The sequence below is a fragment of the Musa acuminata genome, chromosome BXJ1-4 (assembly GCF_036884655.1).
Source record: "Musa acuminata AAA Group cultivar baxijiao chromosome BXJ1-4, Cavendish_Baxijiao_AAA, whole genome shotgun sequence".
In the NCBI taxonomy this organism is placed as follows: Eukaryota; Viridiplantae; Streptophyta; class Magnoliopsida; order Zingiberales; family Musaceae; genus Musa; species Musa acuminata.
The window spans coordinates 41458808-41471054 of NC_088330.1; the positions used below are offsets into that span (position 1 = coordinate 41458808).

Here is a 12247-nt window from a genome sequence, read left to right on the forward strand (position 1 = left end):
TAAACATATCTACAGGAGGACCATGAACAGCACGGTTGATGAAACTGTAGAATGGTTTATGATCAGATGTTCATGTAAAAACTCAAACTGGAGATTAAAACGAACAATAGTAAACCCACATCTCTTCAGATGCCAAATACCAAATTTGGAGCTTGATACAATCGATAACATGAGGACTATGAACTAGTACAATAACAACAAACTGGTGAAAAGATCATCATTTCTTGAGTGGATTCATCCTGTCCCTGAGGTAATAAAGCTTTGCCCTCCTCACTTTCTTCTTGTCTACGACTTTCATCTCCTTGATGTTCGGAGAGTATCTGCAATAGCAAACATCAGGTAATCAATTAGCAAAAACAGAATTTTCAGTTTAAGAACATTAGATAATGAAAGACAAGTAGACCATCCAAAAAAGCTCGATATGGGATACCTTATGTATGCCTAAGGTTATTCTTGTCTGGCAGTACCCATGCTGAATTTTATTAGACCAGTACATACGAACCAGAAAGATTAGATATGCCTCATACACCAATAAGAAAGTTTTAAAAAATGTTTCGTGTGTCAATATGATCGGTGCACTAGTAAACTAGTATGGTGTCAAGGCACATGTAACACTTGGCAGTTCCACTTCACCTCAACCATAAGTTTCATTCTCAGTATCTCAATGACTAATATCTACCAATGTCATTTTTGACTACTGTACTTGATACTTGGTCATCAAAATAGTATCTCTGAACTCCCTGAGAATTGAGTTCATAATCGGTGTAACATTAAATGTTAAAAATATCAAATCAGGCTTTCAAACATGTTCGCTGACATGAACAGTAATTGAAGGAAAGAACATAAAAACTATGTTCTTTCAGTGATATCAGTACAAGATAGCTAAAGCCAGGAATACTGAAATAGCACATTATATCAATGGTATCTTTGACTAAAACATAAAACGAAACTCTTCCACATAGTAGTCAACTTACAAAGGGAAGACGGATTCAACCCCAACGCCAGCTGCCAATCTACGCAATCTAAATGTGGTATTCAGACCTGCATTCCGCCTTGCTATGATGATGCCTTTTATGATGGATGTTTGACGCTTGTTCTCAGGCACCTCCTGTTGACACCATAGATCAGGGGAAAAAAAAAGAAAAATTCAACAACAAAAAAGTGCCATACCACTTTCAGCTCGACGATATACCCAGGTCTTATGTCAGGAATTTCTCTCTCAGTTTGCACTTTGTCCACTGCTTCGTTATCTAAAATCTGTAGGTTTTAGAAACTATTTAGTACTAAAAGAAGGAGACAACAAACTACTATTACTTCCTTAACAATAACAAACACAAACTTCTCCATCAAATCATCAAGATCAACAGCAAAACAAATTTATCAAGGAGACATATCATCAATAATTTAGAATCCACAAGACTTGGCTTACATTCATAATATGCTTTGCAGTTTTGTCAAGCCTTTTAAATTTGATGCATTGAGGCTGGCTTGTTTCATGGGAGGCAACAGAACTCTCCTGTGCAGAAGATAACTCCTGCTGGCCCATGGTCATCAAGGACCTTAATAAAGGTATATTTCCTGTGATCTGAGGCTTTAGTGTCCAATTGTGAGATCTTATCAACTCCCTGAGTGTGCAGCATATTTTCCTAAGATAGGAAAATAAAATCAACTATTAAGACCAGTCTTTTGATAAAGTAATAAGAAACATCATATATAAGTAGCAGAAGAAAACAAATAGCTCTTTATTTCATTCAAAATGTATCCCTTGTGCAGGTTACTGGTCAAATTTTTTGACCTGCAAGAGCATGTATATGTGCAGAAAGGCATCTGCAGGACAAACAATGGGCAGTTTCATCTTTTTCTACCCTACAATAGCCTCTTTAAAAACTATAACTGGTGCATGATGTATTATCTTTCCAAAAAAGGCTGCTTCTACATTGTAAATCATTACATGCAACACAAGGTCAGGTTCTAGTTAATATATGACAGATTCGAAGTCTCCAATGTTGTCATATGCTACCTACTTCCGACTGCAGATTGATTAACCACAATCAGAAATAAGATCTCTTTCGCCCCAAGAATAGGAGGCTCAATAACTTCGATGGTTACTAATGCCATGCACCTCTATCTAAAATTACAGCAATCCCTCCCGGTATTACACCCATTCTCTTATGCTCTCATCTGCATCTCCACCAGTTGACACCAACCCAGCCCTTGCCATACAGTAACATACTCTTCCACCTAATCACCACTATTTAACTTGCCCAAATGTTAAATACCCTTGCCTGTATGTTAGATGCCTCTTTAGTAAAAACCTCTCGTGATGCATAGATTGGCAATAACACAGACTGTAAATAGTTATTCACAAGATCTTGAACCCTTTTCAGATGTGTGAAAACATTGTCAACATGATGAAAATAACACAGGGTGAGAAAGAAAATATTGTTTACATCTGAAATAACAAAGAAAAAGAAAGAAGGCAAGGCAGCAATTCAATAGAACATCACAACTTATGTTAAAAAGTTAGAGATATCCAGACTAAAAATGAAACATTATATTCCAAAAAAAATGCCATGTCCACTTATCAACGTACAATGACTAGATACAGCTCTAACACACACCAACCTAAAAATTGTTCCAGCTATTCCAAGTTCAGACAGATCACTCTAGAATCCTATGTGGAATCAGTTATTTTGGTAATAAATTTCCCATTCTTGAGTATTTCTGTAGTAACTCTCTTGCAATTTTTTATTTTCCAAAAGAAAAGCCAGAATATTTTAAATGACAGTTGACTTTTTAATTCAATTCAAGACTGGAAATAAAACTTCAATCAAATGTGTTTTATTTCTATTAGATAATCTACATTTATCGCTTTTGTACAGTCACAAATGCACTAAACTTCTTTGTATAAAGACCAGGAACTGTGAATTGCAACTTCTGATCTTGCTCAAACTCGGTTTGCTCGTGATTTCATTTTTCTGTCAGCCATCTCCAGACCCATTCTTCTTTTTGTTACTCTAAAGTCACATCACCATTTCAACAAGCACCTTGCCGGCGCTAATGGGCCCCCGCTTGCCTATGACGTTCCGAAAGAACGGAAAGCACAGGCACTAACGACCATATCAAAATTCATATGCTTATGCACGTGATATCCGGCAAGCCACAAGGGCGTTGTCACCATCAACAATCCTTAGCATCAAAGAAATCAGACATTACCATCAATTTGTCAGCGGAAAGAAAGGAAAGAGAAGGAAATGAAATTACATGTTCTTTCTTACCTGAGAATAGAGGGCAAAGAGTTGCGAAGCAGGGGAGGCGGAAGCGCAGCGACAAGCGCCAGCGGATCGCACCACGGAAGCGACCCATCGCCTCGAAACGCCACCCACCAACATCTTCTCTTCTTCGCCGGAGACGGTAACAGAAAGGAAACGGCGAAGGGAACGAGATCGGCGGATGGAGCGTCACTCAGTGTTCGTAAGCTGGAGGCGGAGGAAGTCGCGCAGGACGCACCCCTCGTTTCTCGGGTCGGGACTTGGGAGGTAGGGTTTAGCCTCCGCACCAGTGGATCCCATTCCTGCGTTCCACTCGGGCTCGTGATTGGAGACCAGACTGGACTTCTCTTCTTCTCGAGGATCGATTGCTCGGCCACCAAACCATACTAATCAACATAATTCAGCGTAATAAACTTAATTCATCGTCTATAAATTTTGAGCCAGCAAAGAGTTACGATCGAATTAGAATATTTTATACCAATCAAAACTCGATAGTAAATGATATTTTTTACATTAATATAAAATTATAATAGACTTATCATCGGACTAAGTTAAAGTAACCGTTTCGAGTGATGTTGGTGAATAAATGTACCGTGGTTGATGAGTCAACACGTCTCGGTCCATTGATCGATGTCGGGAGTCTTCTGCCGGTTAAGTTAGACGTCATGATAGGTCGAGCCCTCGCGACGGGATGTTGATCAGCATTTCTCGGTCCGGGTGCCGTTAGAATAGCGTCTCTCCGTTCCCGAGCTGGTCGGCAGTCCGCTTTCGTTTACTGGATAACGATTTTCAAGTCGAAACGCTCGTGGCTCGAGGGTGATTGTTTGCCTGTAAAAACGATATTAATTAAGGAGTATGAGAATGAAGAACTCATAAGTCGATCTCCCTCCCTTAGAGACGTTGACCAAATAATTCCTTATCACACGTGAAATCAAATTGACTTAATATATTATATTGAATTAATTTTCAAAATTTTATTTAATTATCCCATTGAACCCTACAAGAGGAGTAGGGGATATCATATTTATTAACATGAAGAAAGTATTCTCATTAGTTAAGACAATAAAAAGGTAAATTGAAAATCTATAATCACTTCGACTAGAGAAAACACAGTGAGCTGAAGCGGCGGGGTAGATTAGTGGCAACGACGAGACACACCACGCGAGATGGGGCCGCCAGCCGTAGTCACATGGCGGCACGTGAAGTCCGTCGGCGACTCGCCACCAACCCTCCTGCAACCAACCGGCCGTCGGCTGGCGAGTTACCGTCAACTTAAGCGCCCAAGTCATCCGTAGGCCATGCATGGTCTCACCGGTGATGGAGGCGTCGCGTTCTGCATCAAAGAGGCCGTAAGCCTTTCGACGTGCAATAATAGCACAAACAAATCACACACATTGCTCTGCACTAACAGCCTTCCAAGACGCCGTGGGGTTCACGGAGCCACCGCCGGACGCGGCACGGAGGAATAAAAGAGTACGAGACACTCAGCGCCAGAAGGCATCCGCTTGTCGGCAATCAATCAAAGCCATCTCACCTTCCTTTGCCCACAGAGTCAACTATGGGCTCCACCTGTCAACTTTGATTAATGCAAAGCGGCATTTGCCAAACAGTACTTACCTTATATTGTTGAGATAGAGTTGAAAGCAAAACAATTACATGCGACTCCAATGGGATCTGACAGATCCAATTGTCGCTACATTCATGCTTGCACACTGCCTTTTGACAAAAGGGCAACGATGTATTGACCATCACGCATGCGATGGGTCCCTCCTTCCTCATGCCTATCGCCACTAACTGCCAAGAAATAGGTAGTTCTCTATGAAAACGGTCTGATCTGACCGCGCTCGTTACCGTCGCTGACCACTTGGCTGGCCCACATTTATATTCTGAGTGTGTTAGGCTCGAATCACTTTCCGTTGTGCTGTGCGATCGAACCAACTTTGGTTGGGTGACGTGAAGTGACCCATCCGGTCATGCTTGATTACCGAACCAACAAATTGGACTAGTTTAGGCCTATTGCCATTAAACTATTATAGAGGGTTGTTGTAATGGAGGAAGGCGTCATACACTAAATCCAATTCACCGACAAATTGGGCACCATCAGATGGACCAGATGTGGACCCGAGTCAGCGTGATTCCGTAAACCGGGTCTGGTTCAATTTATGGCCTGACCGGAGAGCTAGAGAGCCGCTCGATCCACCCAAATCGGGAAGGACATCAGGACGGTTCACCGTGTTCTTTGAGCCACCACAGCATCATTGTTAAAGAGGACGAGCGGCACAACGATTACCAGCTTCTACCATCTCGTTTATTTACTACCGTTTTGCGCTCGTAACTAACCACTAGGGAAAGAGCACCGACTGCCAGAGGAAGGCAGGCAGGGGCAGCTATAAAAGGGAAGTGGAAGCTTGGGGGAAGGAAGGCAGAGGCGACGCATCATGTTTGTGATCTAGGAGGAATCAGGGTCGGCGGGGTTGCTTATTCGGGCGACGAGATCTCGTCGCGTCATCTCATGCTATAATCGAAACTCTGGTTTTGGTCGGGGCGAGGAGGGTTCTCCGATTGAAACCGGACTCTTTCTCTTCAGGTACTCGTACTGTGATTTGTGATATTTTGGAGTTAGATTTGAGTTTACGCCGATCGCCCTCGTGAATCGACGTCTCTGATGTTGTTAATAGACGTCATTTGCTAGTCGGTGATAAACCCTTGCGGGTCTTTTCCATATTCCCTCAAACCGTTTGAATGAGTCTGGACTCTCAAGTCCTTATCCTTTCGCTATCTCATATGTGGATCCTTTCGAAAGTCGTGTTTAGGAAGTTGCTGTTCTTCCTGTGATTCTTTTGCTTTTTCCTATAGGTTATGTAATTGTGGAAGATGTAAGTTCCTTAGTGTTACTCTAGTTCTATCTTCATGTGTAGGTTTTTCTTGGACTAGTGAGTAGACTAGTGTTGACTTTTGCTACCTGCATGGTTAGATTGATTTTGTCTTTGATACATATATTTTTCATATGGTACACAAAGGTCGAAAGTAAATGGATCTGTATCAGTCTGTGTCGTTAAATTAGATCCCTTTTGTCTGATGGTCACTGCTGTTATAAAGGCTATCTCTGTTTCAGTCATTAAATTCTCTGTTTAGATTCATCTTCTGCTGTTGTGCTTCCTCGTGACCGCCATGCTGACTTTATTCTTCGAGATCTTGGATTAATGCATGTGCTGTATATTCAGTTTGAATTTGAATCTTCTGGGAATTTCTGTTTCAACCCATAGTTCATTCTCTATGATTATATTCGTTGTCTGGTTAGCTAGGAGTAAAAGCTAAACAGAAACTCTTTGATTTTTTCATCATCAGATGTGAAGATCAAATTTGTTCATTAGGTATCTCTCACCAGTAAGTGAGACTTCCACAGCATCCTGAAAAATCTTTGTTGAACTATATTTGACTGTAATAGAATTGGAAGATTTTCAAGTGGTAACTGAACATAATTACCTATTGTGAAAAGTTCACAATAGTTGTAGTAATTGTATTTTGATGTAGGAGATGAAATTCTCCACCTACTAAGTTGTTTTGGTGTTACTGGAGTTCTGCTTGTTGAAATTCAGAACGTGTATAATTGGCTGAGCTAGAGGATCTTTTCCTTAAAATTTTATATTGATACATATTCCTTCTCCTTTCAAGCTTAATATTTCATTCACCTAAATATAAGCTACACTGGATTAGTGTCATGTTCATTTCATTATTCAGTATTGCAGTCGGTTTATTGTGGCTGAAAATGATTATGGTTTCCAGGGCTGCTTTGTTACACACTTTCCTATATTTGTCTGCAGCCCTTTCATTTCTAAATCAAAATGAAGAAGAAAGACAGTAAGCCGGGGGCTTATCATGATAAAAGATGTCGGGTTGTCCCCATGACTTTAATGGTAATTGCCTTGTGTGGATTTTCCTTTTATCTTGGAGGAATCTATTATTCTGAAAAGAATAGAATAATAAAGAAGGATGCAAGACCAGCAGTTCAGTCTTCGAAAGAAACTGCAGTGGCTTCTCTTCAAATAAAGGCTGTTGAGTTTCCAGAGTGTAGCACTGATTATCAAGATTTCACACCATGCACAGACCCAAAGGTAATTTCAGCTTCTGCTTCCTAAGTTTGTTTAAATACATGATGCGATTGAAGGTCAGATGGCAGTAGGATGAGTATTTATGTGATCTATGTAAATAAGTGCTGATGAAAAGAAAATGGATCATTAGTGCCACCTAAAACAAATGGGCAGCCTTGTCTGTTTCAATTTGTTCTTGGTTCAGCTGCAATGTTCCTTATATGTTATTATTTCTAGTGGCACAATTTTTTCCATTTTGGTCCTATCTTACATGATTTATTTGCATGTAGCATGGCGACAAAGCGGGCAATAAGCTCCTCACTCCTAAGTTCTATCCAAGTGTTTGGTTTTTAGGCCACCAATTGCTGGTGCATTTTGTGATCTTGTCTTGCTAGTCACGTTGATCATTGCATCCCAAACTCAAATTCCCGATACTTATTCTGCTGACATATTCTTCCTATTGCCTATGATTTTGATTCACAAATCATTGTTGGTCTTGTTGGCTGCTGTATAATTCATGACCATCTGGCTCCAACTCTCAGAGAAATGCCCTCTTAAAGTGTCTCTTTCTTGTTTAATTAACAATTTATGATGCTGCAAGTGGTCATTTCTCTGATGCACACACTATTTCAGTGTAGATTTTATGTTACTTTGGCATGGATAAACAATTTGACATGTTGTCATGCATGGTCATGTTGTTACAATTATTATCATTTCTCGTGTTCCTCATTTTAAAGTAAACATTTTCTTGTGGTCTCAGAGATGGAGAAAGTATGGTAATTACAGGTTAAGCTTTATGGAGCGTCATTGTCCACCAATGAATGAGAGGAAAGAGTGCTTAGTTCCTCCTCCTGATGGTTATAAACCACCGATCAGATGGCCGAAGAGCAAGGATCAATGTTGGTACAGGTAAGCCTTTCTTTTCCTAATATCTTGGTGTCCATTTCAGCAAACAAGGTTCGTTTTTCCAAGGATGACTCTGAATGTGTGTTGTTACTTCTGACATGACCTCTATTTCAATCTATGGTCCAGAAATGTTCCCTATGATTGGATAAACAACCAGAAAGCTAATCAACATTGGCTCAGAAAAGAAGGTGACAGGTTCTTCTTTCCAGGTGGAGGTACCATGTTTCCCAATGGAGTTAGTGTGTATGTTGACCTGATGCAAAATCTAATTCCTGGAATGAAGGATGGAACTGTCCGAACTGCAATCGATACTGGTTGTGGGGTGAGTACCGACCAACTTATGTTCTAAGTGAAATTAGAAAATCTCCATGCTTATTTGACTGCAGCATGTCTTTGCTTTTAAAATTACATGATAAAAAACATGCCTGTCTGTCATACACTTAACATCGATCTATCTGCCCTCTAAGGGAAAAATTATGAAAAAGAAAATAAATGAACTTTAAATGTTGATACTTGGGGGATAAGCATTTTGGCATTGCTTGTTATGTGCCTGAAACTAATGTAAAATAGTATTACTTCATTTGACAACTGCCAAATTGCTGAAGCTCTAATGCTTCCATGATAACCTGTTGTGTAACTTGTTTTGCTCTTTGGATTTTACACAATGTTCAACATGTCATGACATGGTAGGCACTGCCTAAAACAGTTCCCGACACGAGTATGGTGGATTAATCCTTCCCGGCATGATTACATCACTAACACAACTTGATTAGGTGTCTTCTTTTCTCTTGATGTCCATCGCTTAACCTAAGAATAGGAACTTTCAACTTATGCTGGACTTCTCTTAGTTTGACTAGTGATATTGCTCTCCAAAGAGGTCAAAAACAGGAAACCATCCATAAAACCAACCCCAAAGAGTCACCACCAAATGTTGTTTTCAAACCTGAGAATTATTTTGCATATTTTACGTCAGTGCATTACTAGTTAAGGCAACTCCAGTAAGTCTACTTAGAATCTTAGATGGAAACATTTGAGTCCCCTTGGTTGTCTGAACTCTGAAGACTGTTTGCTATTGTGTTTTCTTCTGATACTCTAAGCATTAGCTCTTTCAGGTACATTTATATCAATATTGACATTGAATTTGCTTAAGATGATAATCTATTTTGCTTTTACTGATTAAGTGAGATAAACCTACTTTATATTGGTAACTGAGGCATACTGTTTGATTTTTTTTTAAAAGGTTGCAAGCTGGGGTGGCGATTTGTTAGACCGTGGTATTCTAACCGTTTCTCTTGCACCTAGAGATAATCATGAAGCTCAAGTACAGTTTGCCCTTGAACGTGGCATTCCAGCAATTTTAGGCATCATTTCTACTCAGCGTCTTCCATTCCCATCAAACTCATTTGATATGGCCCACTGCTCCAGATGTCTTATTCCATGGACAGAATTTGGTATATTTCTGCTCACTAATATAGCTAAATTATCATCGTAAATTGCTTACTTTTCTTTAGAGATATTGTCCCACAAAGTTAATTCATGACTACATAGCATACAAGTAGTCATGAATGCAATTTAAATGCTATGTAACATGACTGCAAAATTTAGTTGCTTATCAAGCGATAGCAGGTGACAATATATTCGCAACAGTATGAAAATGATGTATTTTCCACCTGCTATTACTATACTAATGCATCCATGACTATATTCATCACTAATAGCTTGTGTTCTTTCTTATTGCATCACTACAAGTAAGCGATTTGATCACTTCGTATCTGAAGTCTTGCCTATTATGTCTCAGATGGGATTTACCTTCTAGAAATACACCGAATACTTCGACCTGGGGGCTTCTGGGTGCTCTCTGGACCACCTGTAAACTATGAAAACAGGTGGCGTGGGTGGAACACAACAGTGGAAGAACAGAAGGCAGATTTTGACAAATTGAAGAAGCTGCTAACTAGCATGTGCTTCAAACTATATAATAAAAAAGATGATATTGCTGTTTGGCAGAAATCTGCAGATAATAGTTGCTATGATCAACTTACTGCATCTTCTTACCCTGCGAAGTGTGACGATAGCATGGATCCAGATTCAGCATGGTACACCCCACTTCGAACTTGCTTGACGATTCCAAGCCAAACGTACAAGTTGGGGCTGCCGTCTGCACCAAAATGGCCTGATCGGTTGCGTGTACCTCCAGAGCGTACTTCAACGGTCCCTGGTGGTAACTCTGGTGGATTCAAGCATGATGACAGTAAATGGAAGGTGAGGATAAAACACTACAAGACTTTGCTCCCTGCTCTTGGAAGTGACAAAATCCGCAATGTTATGGACATGAATACTTTGTACGGAGGGTTTGCAGCGGCACTTATCAGTTCTCCGCTGTGGGTAATGAATGTGGTCTCCTCTTATGGTCCTAATTCCCTTGGTGTGGTCTATGACAGGGGACTGATTGGCATGTACCACGACTGGTAAGTAACAAAGTTTGATAAAGCATCTACTTCTTTGGCATGCTTATTTAAACGGATATACATTGTAACTAGTCAGCATTTTCTCATATTTTGTTTCCGAATTCACCTGTTAGGTGTGAACCATTCTCAACTTATCCTCGAACATATGACCTCCTACATCTTGATGGCCTATTTACTGCAGAAAGCCACAGGTGAAATAACTTGACTTATGTTTCTGTCACTTTGATTTTTCTTGAGATTTTCTTTCTATTTCTGATCGTTGCAATGAAGCTTGTCTTAGAAAACTTTCTAAAAACATGTTGCAGAAATGGATAGATGTAAAAATGTTCTAGTATTTATTTTTTATGGTGACCTGCTAAACATAACTATTTTTTCACCAATGATCTATGTATTGATATATAGTAAAACTCTGCTCAAATTTAGCTTTTAGTATGGACGTCAATGACTTCAGTTATAACAAATTGTTCTTCAAAGTTGGGTCATATTAACCGGTGCAGGTCTGGGCTACTGAGTTATCTTTATCAAGTATATTTGCCTAATGGCATTCTTAACTCTCTTCTGCTGGTTAGCTTTAGTTGGTGAATTTGTTTCTTGCACCGAATTGTTTTAAATTAATGACATGCCATCACTATTGTCTTTTTCCTTGAAAGTTCACAAATTTCTAGTTTTTGCTGTCTTTGCAACTTGATCTGTGTCAGCATTTGCACTTTTGTATATGCATACTTCTCTCTCTCCCGCTGCTGATTTCTAACTTCATAGATCAGCTTGCAGAACACATGTCCTGACTTTTATTTCTATTTTGGCAGATGTGAGATGAAATATGTGCTCCTTGAGATGGATCGGATCCTGCGTCCAGATGGGTATGCAATAATCCGTGAATCAAGCTATTTTCTAGACGCTATAGCTACCATTGCCAAAGGGATGAGATGGAACTGCAATAAACACAGTACAGAATACAATTTAGATAAGGAGAAAGTGCTAATATGCCAGAAGAAGCTGTGGTATGCAAAGCAGAGTCAACAATGAGAAAATAAAGCCCGGTGAGGATTTGGTAAAATCCTCGAAGTCGAACCGGCTAGGATATGAATATCAACACTTTTTTCTTTTTCTGGGTACATAACATAGTATTCAGTATGATGGTGACTTCAAGAATAGGCCAGCCTGCAACTTCTTCCCACCCACCTCTTCTCTCTTCTGCAATTTCAGTTCCTCATATATTCTTTCTCAAAGTGAAAAAACCAACAGTAAGTAATGGAAGTTGCAGTGGATATGGTTTCAGGTTCCTCCTATTGGTATGGGTTATGTGGGCAGCTATAGGAGCGCAAATAAAGGGCAATGTCATTCTTTACAGAGTTTAAATGCTTTTCAGGCATTTTTTTTATAAGGTGTATCCATATGTTGGGATTGTGAACATCATGAAAACTGATATAGAAATTGGATGTATTAGCAATAAAAGTTTTTCAGCATTTGCAGGTTGTATCGGTTGCTTTTCTTTTGTTTTCACCGGTCC

General features: G+C 39.8%; 2 protein-coding genes across 3 annotated transcripts; one reads left to right on the forward strand and one right to left on the reverse strand.

Annotated features, from left to right (window-relative positions):
- Positions 1-94: 94 nt before the first annotated feature.
- LOC103982565 (uncharacterized) lies at positions 95-5051 on the reverse strand. Its single transcript, XM_065180682.1, has 7 exons — positions 4890-5051; positions 4538-4627; positions 3279-3658; positions 1430-1646; positions 1171-1257; positions 975-1108; positions 95-320 (listed from the first exon to the last, which is right to left on the reverse strand). Exons 1-7 carry the CDS (start codon positions 5049-5051, stop codon positions 218-220), a joined length of 1173 nt encoding a protein of 390 aa, XP_065036754.1. The 3' UTR covers positions 95-217.
- A 567-nt stretch (positions 5052-5618) lies between these two features.
- LOC135671235 (probable methyltransferase PMT21) lies at positions 5619-12216 on the forward strand. Of its 2 annotated transcripts, none has more exons than XM_065179247.1 (8): positions 5619-5859; positions 7059-7387; positions 8124-8272; positions 8396-8591; positions 9510-9720; positions 10068-10737; positions 10851-10928; positions 11544-12216. In XM_065179247.1, the coding sequence occupies exons 2-8, from the start codon at positions 7118-7120 to the stop codon at positions 11761-11763; spliced, it is 1794 nt and encodes a 597-aa protein (XP_065035319.1). In that variant the 5' UTR covers positions 5619-5859; positions 7059-7117; the 3' UTR covers positions 11764-12216. The 2 variants fall into 2 exon arrangements, with proteins under 2 accessions (XP_065035319.1, XP_065035313.1); XM_065179241.1 differs by having other exon boundaries at positions 7097-7387.
- Positions 12217-12247: the final 31 nt, after the last annotated feature.